We start from the raw sequence: 23,840 nt of genomic DNA, 5'->3' as shown, positions 1-23,840 counted from the left end.
AGAGTGCCAAGAAAAACAGTGAACAGTATAATAATAACTAGAGAATGCAATACCTGAAGAAATTGCAAGTGGGAATGCTTTATCAAATCAAATCAAATCAAGTTTTATTTATATAGCACATTTATAAACGATTTTTGGTCGAGCCAAAGTGCTGTACATATAATAAAAATAGCCTACAGTAGAGACACTTTATAGCAAATACAACAGCACAGATTGTTCAGAATATCAGTATGAGAAAAACGACCCCTCTATCCTTAGACCCTCTGTCCTTAGACCCTCTGTCCTTAGACCCTCTGTCCTTAGACCCTCACATCGTACAAGGAAAAACTTCCAGAGAAAACCCCACAGTTTAAAGGGGACAAGGGAGAAACCTCAGGGAGAGCAACAGAGGAGGGATCCCTCTCCCAGGACGGACAGACGTGCAATAGATGCCGTGTGTAAATCGAAGAGATAATACATTTGACAGCATATAGACCGAATGTTAGGAAATGCATGTGTCTGTAATAAGAAGATGAATCCACGAGGATGTCAGCTACAATCCTGAGGAAGCCATCAGGGAAGCAGCATGACGAGACCCAAGGCAGGACCGCAGAGACAGGTTCAGCCACGACCCGAAGTCCACGACTTAATCCAGAACTCAGGATAGAGGATCCAAGACACAGGACTACAGCAAGAGGATCAGCCTCGACTCCGGATCCCGGCGTAGATATAAATGCTGAAAAGCTGACGCTGAACTGCTATGCTGAAATGTAATGTGTAAGAAGAAAGTGAAGAATTTAGATTGAAATGATACATGGACACTGGGGGCTTGAATGTGTGATGAGAGAAGAAAAGAAAAAGGCTTGGAAAAGCAGCAGAATATTTGAACTGCAAAGCATGGAACTAACTTGATGGCGAATTATCTGTCGCCATGGCAGCGGTATTTGATGAAACCCCATAATACGCTTAGATATGATGATGGCTGCATCGTTACCAAACCTGTGAAGTTTTGGGCTGTTTGGAGCATTTTCACTGAAGTTATGAGACAACCGTGTTTCATGGCGAGCATTGTGTTGCCATGGCAACGGCATTTGAAGAAATCTCAAAACTGTTCCGTAGATGTCTTCACAGCTGGACTGTTAGCACACATGTGAAGTTTTAGCACTTTTTGACAATTTTCATAGGAGTTATAGCAATATTGTGTTTTATTGCAAGGGATGCGTTGCCATGGCAACAGCTTTTGAGGAAAACTCACTAATGGCACATAGACATGTTGAGGGCTGGACCACTAACTGTCATCTGAAGTCTGGTGGTGTTTTGACCATTTTCATATCAGTTACGACAACATCTTGTTTTTTGGCGAGGGATGCGTTTCCATGGAAACGGCATATGATGACACCCCATAATTGACATAGAGCTGTTGAGGGCCGGACCATTAACCATTATCTGAAGTCTGGTGCTGTTTTAGACCATTTGCATAGGTATCACGACAACATCGTGTTTTATGGCGAGGGATGCGTTTCCATGACAACAGCCTATGGTGAGATCTCAGATTTGGCGTAGAGCTGTTGAGGCATGGACCAGTGATATACAAGCGAAGTTTGGGGGACGATCGGACCGTGTCCATTGGAGTTACAGCGACATCGTGTTTTATGGCGAGGGATGCGTTTCCATGGAAACGGCATATGATGACACCCCATAATTGACGTAGAGCTGTTGAGGGCAAGACCATTAACCATTATCCGAAGTCTGCTGCTGTTTTATGGCGAGGGATGCGTTGCCATAGTAACATCAGATTTGATGTAGAGCTGTGTTAACCATTATCTGAAGTCTGCTGCTCTGAGTGTCAGTTGGAGTTATGACATCATCGTGTTCCATTACACAGGTGTTTATATTTGAGCTAACATTATGAAACAGCTGTGTGTGTGTGTCCAGAGATCAAAGGTTTCCATGGTGATATGCAGTAATCAGTGAGAGGAGAGCGTTTGCATTGTTCTGAATGAGAGATAAACCTCTTACATGTGAACGTTTTGTTGAAGAACCGTAACAGATATCGGTGAAATTTGAACGCGTGAAGCATCTCAAGAACTCTGAGCATTTGAAGTGTACTTTTTGTGTACTTTCGGGTTAATAATGTGGCCTTTTTGCAGATTAACTATGGGTGTGCCGCTGCTGCTGTGAGGAAAGAGAAGCCTGAATGTACAATGGGCTTTAATGGAGAAATGTTGAACGTTTTTGTCACTTCATCCCCTCAAGAGGCATTTTGTTTAATGATTTTGCTTAATTTATTTTTATTTTTCAAGCTACGAGATGTTTTCCTACGTTTCTCATGCAACATTATGTCTCAGGAATGTAGGGTTTGGGAATTATGGGAGGTTTAAAAAATATATATGAAGGCAAATTTCAAGCTGTCCTCCACTTGTGACATCACACACTCTAAAATCTGAAGAAGGCCTCTTTACAAAGGTCTGAACAATGTTTAATATCTTTAAAAGTATGAATCAGATTTAAAAGTTGTGTAACACGAATAATGTCGGAAAGATGTGTAACATTTTAAAGTTGGAATGAGGTTTCTCAGTGAAAGTATGAAGGAGCAGTTAGCAGTTGAAGTCGCATGAAGATTTTTCAAGTCTGAAGAGTTTCTCCATTGACTTCCATGTTAAAAATGTGATGAATTATGGGATGTATCTCTGGAATTATGAAAGTTATGAATGAGAAAAGTAAAAGCAATCGATTCCCGGCCGAGCTGAACGTTTTGATGTTTGAACGGAATTTTTCAATAAATAATACTACTAAATAATAATAAAACCAGGAAAGGGTTCACATAATTGTTCTTGCCACAGTATTTAGGCTACATTACATTTATAATAATGTTCTTTTGGAATATTCAAAGTATTCAAGTGTTTCAAAAATATATTGAAAAACAAGTATGGAATTAATGTATTGGAAAAGAAGCAGTGCTGCAAAGCTTAAAACTAGGCTATTTTTTTCAGATTTCAGGAAAAGTTAAGAATAAATTGGATTTAAAACAAACGAGATCCATGGAGAGCTGTGAGGTTATTCTGAAACACCAAAGTAACCAGCAAGTCAATGAGCAAAAGAAGACTCTTTATTTATCCCAGAGGAGGAATTCAGTTCCTATATTTCCCCTTCCTCTGACCTTATTGTAAAACAATTATAATTTACTGACACAAGAGCTTGCTTCCTGTTTATTTTGTTTTCATGTTTATGTATGTGTGCGCTCTTCACTGACAGCCAGTGAGAGGACAGGGTCTGTAATGAGAACACCCACTGAATGTTCACAAACTGTCAAATGCTGAACTGCAGAAAGAACTCACTATTAATGTCAGATTTGGTCACACTTTAAATTATTTTTTGTGTATCTCTGCTAATAAAGTTCTCTCCAATGATACTTGTCCCATGAAACCTGGTTATACACGACGAGAAATGTATTTTCTCCCAGAGGAATCTGGCTGGAGGAATCCATTTTTTCTTACCTCTCCCTCTCAGATGATGTTGTTTATGACACTGAAGGAAACAGACAGTAACTGCGTGAAAATAAACCCACATATTCCCTGATCAGATGCTTTTTATACTCCATTGGATGACGCTATCTCTCTGGAACATTTCCAGAAGTCATTCATTGTCCTTGAGGAGGTTTTCCACCAGTCATCAGGTTGTTTACTGCACTCGATTCAAAACTCTAAGTAACTGCTCTTTTGTTGAAAAAAGGCAGTGCCCCCACACTGAACCAGGAGCTTTAGGCTCATTCAACGGTTCACCTGAATACAGAGTGTTCCTTTCCTCTTATAGCGTAGTAATCACATTTTACGGTATTTAATTCATAGGCTTTTAAAAAAAAATCTACTCAAAGAAAGTGTTCCAAAATAGTGAGGTATTTTGTTTAGGAAAATACACGGTGGCAAGCAGTCTGCTACAGCCCAAAACATTTCCATTAGGAGAAACGCGCTGCACTTCAAAAATAATGTACATATAAAAAGATGCAAGTGCCAAAACACACGCAAAGAAACATCTTCGACAATTTGATGAAACACGCGCAACGTGCATAAAGGAAACTCTGCAAATACAGAACACGGCAAGAAGTTCAAAACACAACGAAAACCAGGGGACACTAAAATAATGATGCACACAGCTGGGAGCGCTTGATGACGTTCGGGGTGATAAAGTTGTCCAACTGTCTCTGTCTGCAGAGTTAGTCTGTTGAAATAATTGAAAGTGTTGTGTCAGTATATTTGAAATGAGGAAGGAGTCAAATAGTTAAAATAAGCCGATACAACTTATATGTTAGGCTAGTTTCCAACAACAGTGACAGTTGGCCAACTTTATAATCACCAAGCGCCCCGGTCCCAGCTGTGTGCATCACTTTTTAGCAGTGGCGAACCGTGTCTATCACAACTGGACCTTCTGTAGACACCCCCCCCCCCCCCCCCCCCCCCCCCGCGGCATTATAATGTCCGTCTTTTCACTGAATGGTCGTCTTGAAAAGGGTACTCACAACAATTCCGCAACAACTTCATGTTCACCTGTTGCACTTGTCATTTCAACGTTAACAACAATAAGACGGCATGAATTGCTTCGTCGCATTCATCTAGATCCTCTGTCTCGAGCCAGTTAACTAGCGGGCCTTCTAGAATACCCTGAACCGAGGGAAACTCTGAAAGAACACGCCCATTGGCTACAAATCAATATATGATTGGTTGATCAAACTGTCAGTCCAAACGTACGCTCTCATTCAGAGCAACGGCCAGGGCATTCGATCAAGGATGTAGAATACCTTGGTTGAAGGATGTTCGACCCAGAGACCCAGAAACAGATCTGATTGGTTGCTTTCTTTTCTAACACAAAACCCCTGAAATGCGTAGTGCATGGTCCGAGAACGACAAACAAATCAACGTAACACTGTAATATTACAGATCAACAACACAGATACCATTCTCATTTATTCATTTTATTACATTTTATTTATATAATTAAATCGATGTTTGTGTTCCAGGGTATTCTCTGAATACGGTTCGCCACTGCTTTTTAGTGTCCCCTGGTTTCTGTTTTGTTGGGAGCTTTTTGAAGCATTTTTTATTTGCAGCATTCTTTTTTTCAACGTTCTTTTATTAAACTATGTTTCCTCAACTTGGTGAATGTTTTCTAAATGCTGCGTACGTGTCAAGTTGATGAAGAGGTTTCTTAATTTGCATGTGTTTTGCGCATGTTTTTATAGTTACATCGTTTCTGAAACTGCAGAGAGTTTCTCCGAATAGAAGCGTTTGCACCTGTCAGCCACCGTAAAAAGGTTCCCGTACAGCAGTGTAAAATAATCCACTGCTTATCCTCGACTGCTCCTCGCTCAGCCCTCAGATTGATGTAATATTCTGGAAGAATTTCAACATTTCAAGCTGTGCACATGCATTGTTCCAAGGTTGTTCACTTCATTATGACTGTGCACAGATTACACCGAATTGAAAGCTCGTTAATGAATTTGTATTGTTCCTGCTTTACGATTAAAAGCAAACTCGACCATAAATGCTTCTGCGTTTTTAATCCATCTTTATTGTCCCCCTCTCTGTCATGATGCAGACCTGCTGTGAGGCGATAAGGAAAGCTGGAGCCACTCTTGTCGTGATCAGCTTTATGCAGTCGGCCTCAGGACAGCCGGGGGACAGGAGGACACAGCTGAGGCTCGGGGGGTTGCCTCAGTGAAGATACAAAGGGCTATCACCGCCGCTTTTCCAGAAGTCAATCAGGGGACAGTGTAGATGGTCGTTAGCGATGGGCGGGACTAGCCTTCGTCATGGGGCTGGGGCAGCGGCTGATAATTGGGCGTGGGACTCGGTGGCAACAAAGCAACACAGCCTTCGTAATGAGATTAATGATGTTGTGTTAGGTCTTGTTTCACCAAGGAGAGGATTATCTCCTAACAGCCCTCCTAAGGTGAGGGAAAGGACAATTACTCAGACACAGATTCATCAGGCGCATTCCCCATTCAGGCCGAGCTCGAAATTATGTTTCAGAGCCGGGTCAGGGCTCATTCCCACAGAAGAAGAAAAAAAGCAATCTACTCAAAAACTCAGCCGTGAGCATTAAGGAAGTCAAAGTCAATTGTTTTCAACCTGAGCGATGCACAGAGAGCATTACAGTGCCGCAAAGTTCAGATCAACCGCTGATCAAACACCTCAGGGTGAATATAAATATGCTTCCTGCATGTGAAACGATGTATTTGTCAGAGATGAATCCTAGATTAATTTCCCCCTAGCTCTGTCCTCTCACTGCACAGAAGAAATATTCATTACTGATGATCTGCGGAGCGTGTGAGGTGATTGCTTAAATGATGCACCCCTCCTATAGCAGATCTCACTCAGGGGGCCGTCAGGACTTCATGCTGACGTCTTTCATGTTTGTCCAGATGGATCCTTAGACAAATCCCAAGCAGGGAGGTTAATGCAGTTTACTTAAGGCACACAAATAAACTGGTAATGGTATTTATTCACAGATGACTTCAGGCACAGTTTTAGCCCTGAACATATCGAGTCGTACAGCCAGGTTAAATTAGCTTCTCTTTCACTTGTCTTGATAAACTTGAGAGCAACCTGTCCGGTTACTTCCCCTCTACGTTATACCCAGACACCTTTTTGGATGAAAACATTCGGCCCTAACCCTAACCCTAGTCGTCCCACATTTGTATTATATATTCTGAGTAAAATGGATATTAAATGACTGAATAACACAATTAGCATGTTGTCCTTCACCTGGTTCCTCGGTGGCCACATATCAGCACAAAAAATACATATGGTATGTTATAATTTCACAACGTTTTTATGGCTTTTGTCAGCAAGCAATTCTCCACTTATTTATTCGGCTGACATGAAGTAAAGAAAAGAGATTTCTACTTTATTTAGACTTTGATTTGACTTTTTGGAAACTACTAGTTCTCAACCTACCGAAGTTCTCCCACAATGCACCGCTCCTCTGCTATGTTCGTTGGTTACCAGTAGCTGCCCCTTTCTACTTTAAGACACTGGTACTGGCCGACCGTCCTGTAGAGGAATCCTTTCTACAACGAGGACATGGTCAAACCCTACACTCAGGCATCAGCCAATCAGCTTGCCACTTCCCCACAGCAAGAGGGACTCAGGTGAACCTTAAACTAAAACACACCTTGTTGCTATCCTGGCTCCAAAATGGTTTAAAAGCTCCTCATTGATATCAGGAGAGCAGAAAGTGTCTGCCGTCTCAAACTGAAAACCCACCTGTTTCTCTGGAACCTTGGACACTAATAAAAAAAAGAAAGAAAACGTAGCACCAGCACTTACAATGTATTGGCTTTTTGGGAGTGAAAATATCCTCATATTTGCTGCTATTTGTTAGACTTTCTGTACCGGCTACTCATTATTTTGGGTTCTTTATCTGCCATCAGCTGCCTGCAGTGATGATGCAGAAACACTGAGCTAAATCAAACACTAAATGGCTCCTTCCAGCTGTGCCGAGATGTCAAAGTTGGAGGATATTTCACATAGCATGTACTCTAGTCATTTTAGATTTTTTGTTGCAAGCAAATTGGTTTGTGCAGCTTTAAAATCAACATAAAACAATGACTACTTTGTATGCATTCAATAAACAACAGCTCCCATGAGGTTGAGAGCGTGCAAACATGGGGAACAAAAATCAAGTGAAACTGAAATGAATGTATTAGAAATAATCTGCAAATCACTGTTGCAGTCACACACAGACAAACGTTCCTTTATTGTGTATTTATGGACAGTTTGCACATTTATGGTTTATCATTAGCAACAAGGATGATTCATCAACTGTAATAAAACCTCTCCGAGTTGAATTATTTAAAAAATAAACAAATGAGCATGAATAAATAATGAAATGTGAATAAATCCAGTTGATATTTTCTTTTTTTTTCTTCCTTCCAGTGACTGAACTTACTGTATACATACAAATCAATTCATCTAGCAAAAACATACCCTAACTTTATAAAATATGAGTTTCAGCTCACGTCCAGTGTCTTAAAAAAACAAAAAACCTCCCTAAAGGAAAACCAGTAGTGAAATGTCACTATTATACATATTCAAACACATGTCATGAAGTTCTTCTCTAATAAAAACTGACATCAATTCTCTAGAGGAAAAACCTACCGATGTGCACGAGAAAAAAACATTCTCTTGATGGCATGTAACTTAGGGCTGATTTTGTACTTTCTTCAGCGTTAAGAGATAAACATTCTACTTACATGTTCTTCATTACCATTTCATCAACACTGAGGCAAACAGCGTGATCACATTACATCAGAAGTAACACTTTATTTTACAGTCTGTGTAGCTTATTTGTATCACATTCCCAGTATTCACACAAACATGTGTTCAGATTTGTACTCCAGGGAAACCGAATAGTATAAGTGCTGATTCGATAAACATCCACCAAATTAAGTCTCTGTAACATTTTGTTCATAAATGCCATGAGAATTAAAACTAATTATGTCTCCGAAGATGTTGAAACGTAATATTGGCTATGTGGACAATCCGGTCTAATATATAATTGTGTAATTTTGGTTGAAAGCCAAACAAATGTAGTATATTGTGTTAATATTTAAGTAACCTAATTGATTAACATGTAAGGGATTGTTGTTGTGAAATATATAAATGCTGTCCACAATTTGCAGAGTTTGGCAGTCTTCAGAATCTTGTATCCATGTTAATATTATGTATTAGTCTAGTCTTAATCTGTATTGGGTGCTTTGTGTTATATTTTGCAAATAATATATTGTGCTTTGCTAATTAGCACACTCCTTCTTACACACAACATAATACAAACCTAGAGTTAGCAACTTGTTGTTCGTTAGCATTACGACCAGCTTGCTGTTAGCATATTGTTGTTCGTTAGCATTACGACCAGCTTGCTGTTAGCATATTGTTGTTCGTTAGCATTACGACCAGCTTTCTGTTAGCATATTGTTGTTCGTTAGCATTACGACCAGCTTGCTGTTAGCATATTGTTGTTCGTTAGCATTACCACCAGCTTGCTGTTAGCATATTGTTGTTCGTTAGCATTACGACCAGCTTGCTGTTAGCATATTGTTGTTCGTTAGCATTACGACCAGCTTGCTGTTAGCATATTGTTGTTCGTTAGCATTACCACCAGCTTGCTGTTAGCATCTTGGCCAACTAGCAAGGCAAAAAGTTAATGTTGTTAATTGGGCCATCGTCATCATTTTAAAACATTTTCAATATATTGGATGCACTTACATTTCTTTCTTAAACCGCGTAAAAATGTATTTTCGTATCTAATAGTAAAATAGTTAGCATTAATACCAGCTTGCTGTTAGCTTCTTGGCTAGCTAGTACATTTATCTAACTGGACCATCGTCATCATTGGAAAACATTTTCAATATGTGGGATGCTCCAAATCCATTTAAAAAACGAAGTTCAACCGCATAAAATGGTATCTCTTTATCCGTTAGTAAAAACCGTTAGCTTAGCATTAACACCAGCTTGATTTGAGCTTCTTGGCTTACAAGCTAGGCAACATGTTATTCTTATTAATTGGTCTATCATCATGATCAATTTAATACATTTTCAGTTTATGGAATTCTCCGAAAGCATTTAAAAAATGCCGTTAAAATTCTTAAAAATGTGTTTCTGTGTGTGATAGGAATCAAGGAAGCTCAAATAGCCTGACATGTCTTGAGAAGTAAACATTTTAATATATGTTATACTATATTTGAAAGTAATTTCTTGTTCTCCGTTTCAGATGCATTTCACCAAGACTGACTAAAATAGTTTGACCAAATAATCTAAACTGAAGGTTCACTTGTTTGGGATTTTCTCCTATTTTTTACAAACAAACTTCGTTTTCATAGATCTTTGGTAACATTATGGAAAGAAGTCCTACAGTTTACTCTAAGTAAGTGAATCTTTAGTTGAGATTAATTTATCAAACTACCAAGGTACACATATCTGTCTTTAGTTTAGCATGATTAGCCGCAACACACCGAAATCCATTAGGAAAATCTCATTGCTTCTTGTTGAGAGAACACTTGTGATGCTAACTTTGGGGTTGTCCTAAAACGTCATCAATACACCTCTCTATTTGGATTACATTTTAAATAAAATATTTATCTCCAATATATTGAAAATGCGTCAGATGCAGTATTTATCATAGTATTTGAAATTGGCAATAGTATTTTGTATGTAAATTAAATAAATGTTCTCTTCCGACAACTGTCACAGTGACAAAAGTTTGGAAATAAATCTCATGAGCGATCTACTTACTACCCTAATAAATGTTAAATATCTATATTTCCTCTCTGTTTTCATACTTTGTAGTTAATCATAATTTATGTAATATTTTCAAACTGCTATTTCTTCTACAGACCGACATCATTGCTGCAGTTGTGGCTGAGATTTTTTGACACAACTGCGAAGGCTCTTCAACACAGAGACATTGTAGAATAAAGTGCACTGAAACTGAATAATACACATCTTCCAAGTACAGTAATTGTGCGCCACGCAGCTTCACCCTGGGTGGAGAGCTCTCCTGGGGTCATTCATCAAGGTTAGACGGTGGAGAAATGTGCCTGTTGTTGGTATTAATAGCCTGGGGTGAAATAGGTCTTCTCCGCTGTGAAGCAGATCGACAACTCGGGTGAGCACAATCTCACTTTCTCCACTTTTACTGACTCAAGACTGCAGGTGATCAGCGAGTCAGAAAACACCCGCCATCTCCACCTCTACGACATTACTCCATGTACTTTTGCTGTTGCCCGGTTCAGTAAATCATATCTCTCTAATAAAATTCATGATTGATAAATTATCTTCTCTTTGTTGACAATAACATTAAAATAATGTGTGGTTATTAAGGCAGTCTTTCCATTTATAAACAAGACATTTTAAAATCAGAAAATGCAATCTGGACAGGAAAAAGAAAATGAAGTCGGACTTGTCCCAAATAAGTCATGTTTACTTGCTCCATAGTTTAAATGTTTTCGCTCTTCAACCCCTCAAGGAAAAAGTCTTGTAAAGTTCCCACGTATCCTCTTCTCTCATTAACAGCTCATCTGAAAATTCCACGGAGTCCCTCTAGTCCTTGTAGGAGTCTGGGTTTCTAGATTTCAGCAGAGAAACCTCAGTGTTGGAGTTATACGTGCACAGATGGCACGCTCTTGTTGAGGACCTGTGCCCTCATCACCTGCACGCTTGTCATGATCTTCTTCTGGTGACCCATCAGCGTCACCCCGAGCCTCTGGATGTCCCTGCAACGTAAACACACAAAGAAAAACACATGAAATCCGGATTTTGCGATCTATAATGGCCTCGTAATTGAAGACCCCTAAAGTCTTTAGGCCAGGGGTCACCAACCTTTTTTAGGGTGAGGACTACTTTCAAAAAATAAAACAAGTCGGGGGCTACTTTTTGTTTTTTGCAGTATATATATTTAGCACATTTTAACATTATTATATGCTGACCTTTAACCTTTGTGTGCTGTTTGGGTCTGTGGGACCCGTTTTCAGTGTTTACTAAAAGAACATATATGCAATTTAATTATTTTGGGGGTGGACCTCACCTCCTCTAGGGGGGTCCGGGGGCATGCTCCCCAGGGAAGATGTTTTATGTGAAATGCATCAATCTGGTGCACTTTGAGCACAACATGAATTGATGGATACAGCTCTCAACACTCAGATGAAAGGGAGCTGTATACTTTTCAATAATCCAAACATCTTTAGAATATGATCACAACCAATAACAAATCATTTAAACTTATGTTACCTATAGCATTCTTTCTTTCTATCTATGCATATTTTATTAGTCACTTCCCTTTTAAACAGTTTTTTGTTTTTTTTACTGTCCTATACACATTGGAATGATTTCTTACTTTATCTATATTAAATAGATAAAGGTGTGCTCTCCCTAGCTCTCTCGCTCTCTGTCTCGCTCGCTCGCTACCTACCTCTCTCCCTAGCTCTCTCTCTCTCTCCATGGCTCTCTCCCTCCCTCCCTACCTCTATCGCTTGCTCTCTGTCTCTCTCCCTCCCTCCCATACCTCTATCGCTTGCTCTCTCTCTCTCCCTCCCTCCCTCCCTCCCTACCTCTATCGCTTGCTCTCTCTCTCTCCCTCTGTCTCGCTCGCTCACAGAGGCTGTGTGCTCCTCTGTGGCGATGACGCCTTGCGTTAAAAAAAGAAAAATAAACATATTTGTAAAGTGGGGGGACACAAACAGGATTTCAAAAAGAGCGAGGGACATGTCCCCCCTGTCCCAGGTGGAAATTACGCCATGCGACGTGTGTGCGTCAAGTGCAATACATATATAAGCAAGTTGCAACACACAGAGTAAAGCTCTGCCCCTCATGTGTTGTATAGGCTGGCACGATAGGCTGTTCCACAGGGCTGATGTGTTGCCACATTGATTTTCTTCCCGACTGCAACGCTGGTCCCGCAAATCAAGCAAGAACGTGATTGGTCGATATTCATGGTGGGGGGAGGAGGGGTGTTAGATAGATATAGAGTTGTAGTAAGTAGATAGAGTTCGCTATGATTTAGGTTTCGTTTATGCATAGCGTAGATTCTTTTAATTACATTTCCTTTTTTGTTTTGTGTATTTTATACATTTTGGATTTGCTTGGCGAGCTATTTTTAGAACATGCCCCGCGGGCGACTCATGTTGCCCCTGCGGGCGACTAAGTGCCCGCGGGCACCGTGTTGGCTTCCCATGCTTTAGGCTGATACAAACAAGTTCTTTATTCACATGATGTTTAATAATAATAATAATAACGTTGCCCCGTAACAGCTAGGTGTGTAAATAACTCTCTGCTAAGAAGTGTGTGGTATCACCCTAGAGGTAATAATATGTGAATGTTTAGTTCACAACTTGTTTCTGCTGCCCCCAAGTGGCCCGAGATATATGGGAATATAAGCGCTGGGAACTACGATACTATACGATACGCTATATGGAAATTACCTCAATGTATTGTACGTTATATGGACATGATTTCAACCGATTTTAAATGATCTACTTATTCTTAATTAAAGTGTATTGCTGTTGAAAAATGTTATACTTGCATCACTATGCTTTTCATTAGCAACAAATTGTCAACAAATGACAATAACATGGTCTATCACAACTATTTCTTGGACAATATAGATTCCATAAAGTTAGTTATTGTGACAGGCTTACACGACACATTAAACCTCCACCACATAGCCAGTTTGTAATTGTATCCTCCATCATCTAGTCTATTTATGTTTCATACATTTGTCTGACCATCTGTCGTCAGCCTAACAGCTCATGCATCTCGTCCCTTGTCGGCCTCTTCTTGTTTTCGACCCATGTTGGTGTTTTCTGGTTTCACTCCATCCCGACAGACACTTCTTCTACACAAACACGGCACAGACTTTCTACTAGGAAGCTCTCAGTGTAAAGTCCTTTATTATCCAGTTATTGTTAGCATACACTGTTTATGTTGTCTGTTTTATTTGTTGTACTGTTGGAAGAACCTGTGACTTAAGTTTTGCTTTGCCATATCTACACTGTAGCTAATATGCACATCACAATAAAAGCCTTGTAACTTGAAACTTGAACAGCAGATCCGTTAAGAGTCGCAGGGCAAGTGTTAAAGGGGCTTCATACACTAGTAGAGCTCAGCGTCATCACTCTCCATTAGGGTTGCCAACCGTCCCGTATTTGAGCCAAAAGGGGCGTGTCCCATACGGGACTTTGTTTGTCCCGGACTCCCGTGTAAAGGGAAAAATAAAAAATATGTTTCTGTTTGAGCGCAATGCAGTCTGTCTGGCTGCGTGCCTGTGTGTTTGTGTTCTGTATGGGAAGGGCACTAGGACCGCTCAGTTGACAGGGCAGGCACAATGCTTGCACGTGTGTGTGTGAGATTTTCTCCGGTGGGCCGCGGGCGCAGCATCATTGTTTGTGTGGCATGTCAGCCTGTTCAGTCGTGTGGGAAAATGAGCGCTGCCGGTGGAGGAGGTGATGATGAAAGAGGAGAAGAGAGAGAGGATGTGGTTCTGGGCCCTTCTAAAAAGAAAAGACTTGTGTCTTACAACAAACAGTGGAAGAAAAACACAGTTGGGTAAAGCCTGTGAGTGGAGATCTGTCTCGGGTCTTCTGTGTGTGTGTGTGTGTGTGTGTGTGTGTGTGTGTGTGTGTGTGTGTGTGTGTGTGTGTGTGTGTGTGTGTGTGTATGTGTGTGTGAGTCAGTCAGTCAGCTGATTGATGGGAAAATGGTTGGTTGAAGGATAACATTAAGTCTAATAATGATGTACCGTGCATGTTCACATCATGTATACTTTGCATTACTTAATACCATTTTTCAAATATTTATTTTTTAACATTTTGGACAAAATAGCCAATTGTACATCGAGGTGCCCAGATGTCCCTAGTGCCCACCTATCCGATTTGAACATGCTGATGTACAATGAGATGTAGTAGCCTAATGCAGGTGTAAGATCATTGTGTTTGTATTGTGTTATAGGTATGCATCGTTTTCTATGCCTATTGAGGGTTTTGGGGGGTTTGACCCCTCGAACCCTAGGGGGCTGGCTCCCCCAAAAGAATTAAATAATATAACCCTAACCTGACCCTAACCCTAAAACCGAAATAAAGTAACAAAAAAAAAAACTAAATCCGCCAGAAACCCGAAAATCTTCGCGCGCGCGCGGGGGACACATGCATGTGTCCCGTTTCTCCATTTCTGGAAGTTGGCAACCCTACTCTCCATCATGGTCAGTACCTACCCTTGGTTAATGCTTATGACGTGTCCCAGAGTTTGGTACCCCCCTGCTGCAAAGTGGTCCTTGTAGCGGCTCATCTTTATGGTGTCCAGCCACTCGTTCACTGAGTTACAGCTACTGAAGTCTGGGATGGCTCTCTCCATCAGCGTAGGACTGCTTAACCTGCGTCCGAGGAAGAGACAGATAGCCACAGATAGACAGAGAAGGAGGGAGATGAATGGGAGGATAACAAGATTAGTTGGAGGGAGTTTGAAAATGAGAAAAAAGGCAAAAGGTGAGCAAGAGGCAGAGCGACCAGGGGAAAGAGGGGCTTTGAAATGCGCTGGTAACTGAGGCAGAAAATCAATAACAGTAAAATGATAGAGAAGAGGCGGCTGCTTTGGGTAGATTAATACAGGGAGAAATCCTCAACACCTATCCTCTACCTAACACTTCTCTCAACACGCACCCACAGAGGCTCAAAGCCACGCACCACTGACTCCGTAGGACCCGGGATCTGAACTGAGCAATTTACACAGGTCCAGCTTTGGCCCGGGTGTCCTCTCAAACGTGCAGCGAGACTCACAGCGGATCAATGACAATATCACAGCCAGGCTTTTACTTAACGCACAGCGCGTCCATCAGAAATGAGCTTATTGGAAAACGAACACGACCGCTCGCTTCATTTCCCGGAGAACTTCGAAGGGAAACTTCAGGCTGCAACTTTATCCCACCGCGCTCATGTTTCATATCAGTGGGATGAGATTGGATTTCCTCTGCCTCCCGCACCAGGACACTTACTTAGTAGCCTAACAGTCTGTCACCGCATATTGTCCGGGAGATCATCTTCTTAGCCCCTTGCAGATGGTGTCTTGCTTTGATTTGCAGCTTAATTCGATAATCACACGAACCAATATTTGATTTCAATGTTGGGGCGAGCTGTCTGGCCAAATTAAATCAAAAGACTACTGGCAGTGTTGCTTCACTGCAAACATGTATCTGTTCAGAGGCCTTCTCACCTGCAGAGCGTGTCCATAGTCTTCAGGTTCTCTGGGTTTCGGATTAGCTTGTCGAGAACGGTGACTATCTGGCAGAAACGCGGCCTCTCGCTACGTTCCTTCTGCCAGCAGTCCAGCATGAGCGTGTGCATAGGACCCGGGCAGCCCATCGGAGCGGGCAGCCTGTAGCCCTCCTCCACAGATTTGATCACCTGTACACAACGATATGAACAGGGTATGTGTAAGATGTTTTGTACCGTATAGGTAATAGCTAAGACAGTGACTTTAGAAAATAAGAAACCAAGATATTTAGTATAAGAAATGTGTCCTATGCTCAGAGATTGTATTTATATTCAAGCATATTCAGGCAGCAGTCGATACACTAACACTGAAACACATGAGCATACTAGTTTAAAAAAGCATAAATAAAATCTGAGCTGACAGAAAATGCTCCGTTTTAGTTCAACACACACAGTTAAGCTCACACACACTATTTTATGAACATATAGGTTCACCTGCTGAATGAAACACAGAGCAAATGAAGCAAAGAAACCATAGAGCAGATTCAGGCAGTAGAAGTATTCACACTTCAAGTATTATCCTACAGAACAGAACAGCTCACAGAGAAGAGATAACAGCTGATCCTTTACAACAAACACTATCTGATATTTGTACTTTGTTAGGAACATTGTTATCCTGCCAGTAATTTGAATGCATTTTAACAGTAATCAGGAAATACTGTTACTTTCATTTGTATTCTAATTACGTAATCCCATTACATGTAATCTGTTACTTCTCAAGCCTGACCATGAACCCACAGTCTGCAATACAAACACATTGAACAACAGCAGGTTGGGACTCACGTCTCTGTTGGTGAGGTTCCAGTACGGTCGCTCTCCGTAGGACATCACCTCCCACATCACCACGCCATAGCTCCACACGTCGCTGGAGGAGGAGAACTTCCTGAAGGCGATGGCCTCCGGCGCCGTCCAGCGGATCGGGATTTTCCCGCCCTGTTAGGAGCATGAAGAAATTTGACCGGGGTGACTTTCTGAGGAAAATTCATACATCTCGAGGTAATACAAATAAATGTGTGTTCACAGTTTAAAGGGTTCTGACTATGTTCTTTATCTTTCTGTGACTATCATTAAACCAGCTATGTGCTGACGTCGCCTTTGTGTTTCTACGTTGTTTGGTTTCGTTTATTTGTTTAAAGTGTTGTGGACAGTCCCCATTATTCAACTGTCACAAAAAACAGTAAATGGGGCAGCTCTAGCCAACATTGCACATTTCCAGCTGTTCCAGATGATAATGGACACCTTTTTAAAATCACAACACATCAACAGCATTAGTTATAAAGAAAGGATGAAAGACAAGTAGATGGAGGCGAAAGGAAAGGAAGGTTGTGTTTCTATGGAGAGAGCGTTGCTGCCCAACTATGCTGAAGCGCAACACTTGAAAGTGTCACTGTCAAATAATTTCAACTTTTTCCTCGATTAGTGCTGTCATTTCGACCAGCAGCCAATCAGATGACAGTTGAATGTAGTGCCTCAAGCTAGCTAACCATTGAAAAAAACGTCTTGCGGTGTGCCAAACCTCGCAGTGAGCAAAGAGCAAATCGCTTAATTGTCGATAATCCCAATGACCAAAATCAACAAATCTGACTTTACTCTTGCCTTCCATTTTAATCCAACCAAACCAATACACATATGTCATCCAACCCTTAGTCCTAACCATTTTGCCTACCCTTAATTTACAACGTTGTGCTTTCGAACAATTAACATGCAACAGATATTGAGTATGTAAGCACTTTGAATTGCCTTGTGTTGAAAGGTGCTATATAAATAAACTTGCCTTGCCTTGCCTTGCCTTGCCTCGCCTCGCCTCGCCTCGCCTTGCCTTGCCTTACCCTACTAAAAGGTAGTGTTTGTATCCAAAGTCGGATAACTGTGAGGTAGAGCTCCATTATTGTCCGAAAACAATTAAAACACGTACATGAGCTAAACTTTTGTGACATGTTCTTTCCTTACGCAGCCATGTGACCGTGATGTAGTTTGCTGAAATCCGTAACGCCCCTTCTCTGACGTCATCTTCAAATCAACCCTGAAAACTCATCTGTTCAACAAAGCCTTCCAACATTAACTCACTCTTCCCCCCCTGCAATGTAACACTTCCATTTCTGCCACCTGTTTTATGTCTTGTCCTTGTATGTTCTTTGTTAAGCGACCTTGGGTTGATGAAAGGCGCTATATAAATTCAAGCATTAAGTATTATTATTATTTATAGCCTAATGTTAGCTTTTTAATACTGCCGATTGCATGTACACTACAAAATTACAAAGTGGGGGTAATATGTGGAGATTATCATAAACCTGTGTTTGCCACAGCGCTTATATTCTGCAATATCCCGAAATCAAATGCAAAATCCCATTGTCTCTTTGTTTAGGGAGCCCTTGCGATGCTAACTTCCGGGTTGGGCGTCAAAAAAAACGTCATCACTGCACCACCTTATTGCTGGGATGCTCACAAGAGCACTTTCAAATGTACAGTACTTTTCATCATGGAGGTATAAAGTGAAAGAATATATAATAAATAGCCATCGCTCATGCTAGTGCCAATAGCCGCTTTCACACCAAGTACTTTGCCGTACTTAGTTCCCAGCACTTAGTTCCCCCATGGAACTAAAGAGCAGATCGCGTTCACACCGGAATAAGTCCCTGGGGGAGGATTAGTCAAATGAAGCCGCTGACGTCACTTCTTCTTCTTCAGCTTTGGGTTTACTGGCAGGCCGCAAACAACTTCACGGCGTATACTGCCGCCCGAAGTCCCCGGCCGGAAGTCCCCGGAGTTGGGGACTGGCTTCAGTAGAAGCTGCTGGGACTCCCAGCAGCTTCTACTGAAGCCTTCCGAGTAAATCGCCAGAACGCTGACACCTCCTCATCTCCACCGCTCCCATGTTTTATTTTGTGTTGCCATAAGTTATTCTCTCTCCGTTGGTGCGCTGGGCTAATGCTAATAATGCTAATGCCAGCAAATACAATGGCGGCTTCACAAAACTTTTCAGAGTTTTACGGGGCGTGGTTTGTAATTCGCCCAGCCAATCGAAATTGGTATTTTTTCTCCCCCACTTCTCTAGCAGGCACTCAACACGGGGTTAAAAGTTCTCTGAACTAAGTTCTCTTTTTGGTGTGAATGCAAAATTCCAGGCACTAACGGAACTAAAAGGGAAAAGTACGGGTAAAAGTACTCCGGTGTGAACGCGCCTAATGGGGATTCTACTAAAGACAAACACACTTGTTAAATGACTAAAAGAGCTGGTGAGTGCATTTATTACAGGCCAACACAGGAATAGACTTGCAAATGTTGGCAGATATGTGAACTACTTACACTAATCTTTATATAAAACTGGCACTTAATTAGGCTGACAGATGGATACATCACTTCTTAAACAAACAAAGCGCTCCCTGTGGCTCATTTGAAACATTTTGAAGGTTACTCTCAAAACGCAGCCCATTACGGTCCCTTGATTTTTTGCTAAGTGTTTAAAAACCTGACTGGAATTCTCTAACACTATCTTATTATCTCTATACTTAAAGGTGACTTTGCTGCCAGATTCCATAGAATAAGCAGATTTATTCATATTTCCAGGCATTTATGTGAACTGTATTAATCTTAAGCCATAATCAACCATTAATTTGAGATGCCAGAGTGTCTGTAATATCCTCATCAACATCCTTTTCCCCTTCAGAGTGTCCGATAGGGAATTTAATCGCCTTGCTTTCTGTAATCTGATTGCTTTGCTTTGACAGACTGCAACAGACACATGTAACAAATGCTGATTTCATCTTGTTTTATGAGCTGATATCATCAGGCTCTAGAAGGAGATTTACTTTTTTTTTAGTAAAGACTTCATACATTTGTGCTCACCAGGCTACAGGGTGATCTTGGACTGCTCTCTAACAAAGATGACTTGACTTTGTACTCACTTTGTGGGACTTATGATTATTGTGATGTTACATTCTTGTCCAGATTTCCTGTGGAACTGCCCTCTTAGATAAAGGTTATATAACAACGCTAAATAAGAAATTAAAACTTTGGAATTACATTAAAAATATTGGATATCTTGAACACACTAATGTATTATTTTTGAAGTCACACATATTGAAGTTCATTGATCTGGTTAAATTTAAAACGGCACAAATCATGTACAGAGCCAGACATAATCTACTTCCTAGGAAAATAAAAACATTGTTCGTAGACAGAGAGGGTGGGTATCATTTGAGAGGAAATCTACATTTTAAACTCAAGGTCAGAACAACTCTGAGAAGTATGAGTTTAACTATCTGTGGGGTGACTTTATGGAATGGTTTGGAGCAGGAGTTCAAACAAAGCACAAGCATAATTCAGTTTAAAAGGAAACACTTTTTTGGAAAACTATGAGAATTAAGAAAGGTGATTGAAGATGAGAAATGATTGTATATGTATAAATGTAAATGTATGTAGGAATAACTTGCATAAGGATTTAAAGGACAATCATTGATCAAGTAAGGGGTGGGAATTAATAAGCATTTGCTTCCTCCTGCTCCCTTTCGGACACATATGATTTATTATTATTATTAATATGAAGACTTTTTTTGTTGAATATACAAATATTACCATGAATGTGGATAAATTGTATTATAACAATACGGTATTCTGTTTTTCACATTTGTTATTTTTTATTTGTTATTTTTTAATCTGTTCGAAATAAAGACTGAAAATGAAAATAAAGACTGAAAATGAAAACGTGTCAGTCACTGCAAAATATGAAGAAATATTTGATAAATGAAATGGCTATAAAAACACAAGTCCAGAGAAAAGCCATGTTGTCTTTAAGCACGGCTTTTTGTATATATATATATATATATATATATATAGTGTTTATCTAAATAATTTCTGAGGTCAGGTTAATATCTTTCCATAAGTGCAGTTTATAAACTTTTTGTCAACAGATAGATTTTTTAATTACATTTAAATGTAAAAAGCTCAGTGCGTCACCCCCTCCACCTTCTCTTTCTTTGTATTTAATACATGTTTTTAATGTATTCCCATTGGTAATCTTCTTTCATAATGTATTCCCTTGAATGGACAATTAGATACAGCTAAATGGGAATGGAGAGCAGTTGACGAAGGTGGAAATACTTTATGTCTGTATAAGGAAGCTGAAACTGAAATAAAAGAAGTATCCTTGTGGTTAAGAAATATGAGGACCGACATTACATAAAATGAAAAAAAAAAATCATTGGTATTCCATAAAATGCCAGAAAGAGAGGACGTTTTTCAGAAAAAGCTAAAAGGTCAGATTGGTGCATCCTTTGTGTTCAATTGGTTGATGTTATACCTTTGAAATATAAGGTTTACAAACAAAGTACAGTCATTTGTGCCATTTTAAATCATTTGATCAATTTCATGACATTACTGCTCCCTTAACATTTATTTTAAAAGGTAATTTGTGTGTGTGTGTGGCAGGTGTGTGTGTGTGTGTGTGTTAATGTGTGCTGATTCGTTGCTTGCCTCAATGTGAAAACTCACACTGGTGGTGTATGCAGCGTCGGGGTCGTCCTCCAGCACTCTGGACAGGCCGAAGTCAGACACCTTACACACCAGGTTGCTGTTGACCAGGATGTTGCGTGCAGCCAGGTCTCTGTGGATGTAGCCCAGGTCAGACAGGTAGGTCATACCGGCCGCGATGCCACGCAGCAACCCCACCAGCTGGATGATGGTGAACTGCCCGTCGTGTCTCTACAGGAAGATTCAAGAGTCAAAAGATTCAACGGTTTTATTGTCACATGCACAAAATCTGAGCTCCTCCAACAATGCAACATATAAAATCAGAGGTGGGAAGTAGTGGAGTACAAATACTTTGTTACTGTACTTAAGTACATTGTTCTGGTATCAGTACTTTACTCCACTTCTTGTTTTTCTGACAACTTTTTACTTTGACTTCTTACATTTTGAACTCAAATACCTGTACTTTCTACTTCTTACATTTTGAACTCAAATACCTGTACTTTCTACTTCTTACATGTTGAACTCAAATACCTGTACTTTCTACTTCTTACATGTTGAACACAAATACCTGTACTTTCTACTTCTTACATGTTGAACACAAATAAATACCTGTACTTTCTACTTCTTACATGTTGAACTCAAATACCTGTACTTTCTACTTCTCACATTTTGAACCCAAATACCTGTACTTTCTACTTCTTACATGTTGAACACAAATAAATACCTGTACTTTCTACTTCTTACATGTTGAACTCAAATACCTGTACTTTCTACTTCTTACATGTTGAACTCAAATACCTGTACTTTCTACTTCTCACATGTTGAACACAAATACCTGTACTTTCTACTTCTTACATGTTGAACTCAAATACCTGTACTTTCTACTTCTCACATTTTGAACACAAATACCTGTACTTTCTACTTCTTACATGTTGAACACAAATACCTGTACTTTCTACTTCTCACATGTTGAACACAAATACCTGTACTTTCTACTTCTTACATGTTGAACACAAATAAATACCTGTACTTTCTACTTCTTACATGTTGAACTCAAATACCTGTACTTTCTACTTCTTACATGTTGAACACAAATACCTGTACTTTCTACTTCTTACATGATGAACTCAAATACCTGTACTTTCTACTTCTTACATGTTGACCTCAAATACCTGTACTTTCTACTTCTCACATGTTGAACACAAATACCTGTACTTTCTACTTCTTACATGTTGAACTCAAATACCTGTACTTTCTACTTCTTACATGTTGAACACAAATACCTGTACTTTCTACTTCTTACATGATGAACTCAAATACCTGTACTTTCTACTTCTTACATGTTGAACTCAAATACCTGTACTTTCTACTTCTTACATGATGAACTCAAATACCTGTACTTTCTACTTCTTACATGTTGACCTCAAATACCTGTACTTTCTACTTCTCACATGTTGAACTCAAATACCTGTACTTTCTACTTCTTACATGTTGAACTCAAATACCTGTACTTTCTACTTCTCACATGTTGAACTCAAATACCTGTACTTTCTACTTCTTACATGTTGAACTCAAATACCTGTACTTTCTACTTCTTACACTTTGAACACAAATACCTGTACTTTCTACTTCTCACATGTTGAACACAAATACCTGTACTTTCTACTTCTTACATGTTGAACTCAAATACCTGTACTTTCTACTTCTTACATGTTGAACTCAAATACCTGTACTTTCTACTTCTCTCATTTCCCAAACAGGCTGGTTCCTTTAGTCTGAATGTGTGTTTGATGCGTGATCATTATTCTTTAGAGTCATTGCGTGCCTATTGATTTGAACACGATCCGTGTATCCATCATTTCCTGGTCTTCTCTAAAGAAGAGGGACCAATGGAAACGTTGTCATGTTGCCGTTGTTCAGCATGGAAACATTCATTAGCTAACAATGACATTATTGTTCTATTAATATAAAGGGAGGTCAGGTACTCTTTAAAACAGCTGCTAGTTATGGGTACTTTTTACTGAAGTACATTTCAAAGCCTCTTTACTTTTACTTGAGTAAAGAAGTTTAGTCAGTACTTTTACCAGAGTATTTTTAAACAAGAGTATCTGTACTTCTACTTGATTAAAAGGATGTGTGTACTTTTGCCATCTCTGAATAAAATACAAAATAAAAAGTAGTGCAAAAAGTCTATATACATGTAAATAGAATATGATATGTACAAGAACAGCATATGACATAAAATAATGTAAATTGAGACAAAATGAAATACAGTTTATTGCGTGGATAACTAAATAAGTTAGTGGAAGGAAGTGGGGGAAGAAGAGAGAACAGATGGGGAGGGAGGAGGTAAGGAGAGAGAGTTTTAATGGCAGATAAGAAATGATGGTATAGCAGCAGACAAGATGAGGGGAGTGATAATAGGAAGAGATTTTAATCAAGATAGAGAAGTGAGTGAAGATAAGAGAATAAAACATGACAGGGATTTGCTTATAAGTAATAATCCAGGATATTTTCATATAAGCAAATACCGGAGCTGTTTGACATTGTCGATGTAACACAATGTTAAATTAACTTA

At 39.8% G+C, this 23,840-nt stretch overlaps 1 protein-coding gene across 5 annotated transcripts in view; it reads right to left on the bottom strand.

Annotated features, from left to right (window-relative positions):
• Positions 1 to 9,678: 9,678 nt before the first annotated feature.
• The window catches only part of epha8 (eph receptor A8), a 151,354-nt gene continuing 137,192 nt past the window's right edge, over positions 9,679 to 23,840 (bottom strand). For 2 of the 5 annotated variants that reach the window (XM_034236548.1, XM_034236550.1), the window contains exons 16-20: positions 21,266 to 21,493; positions 16,577 to 16,726; positions 15,735 to 15,925; positions 14,740 to 14,898; positions 9,679 to 11,248 (exon numbers count right to left, since the gene is read on the bottom strand). In XM_034236548.1, the coding sequence (XP_034092439.1) occupies positions 11,134 to 11,248; positions 14,740 to 14,898; positions 15,735 to 15,925; positions 16,577 to 16,726; positions 21,266 to 21,493 (843 nt within the window). In that variant the 3' untranslated portion in view covers positions 9,679 to 11,133. The remainder of the gene's footprint in view (positions 11,249 to 14,739; positions 14,899 to 15,734; positions 15,926 to 16,576; positions 16,727 to 21,265; positions 21,494 to 23,840) is intronic. The other 3 variants (XM_034236549.1, XM_034236551.1, XM_034236552.1) reach the window with 2 other exon arrangements.

Source organism: Gymnodraco acuticeps, unplaced genomic scaffold, assembly GCF_902827175.1.
Source record: "Gymnodraco acuticeps unplaced genomic scaffold, fGymAcu1.1, whole genome shotgun sequence".
In the NCBI taxonomy this organism is placed as follows: Eukaryota; Metazoa; Chordata; class Actinopteri; order Perciformes; family Bathydraconidae; genus Gymnodraco; species Gymnodraco acuticeps.
This window is presented reverse-complemented; position numbering and strand designations above follow the sequence as displayed.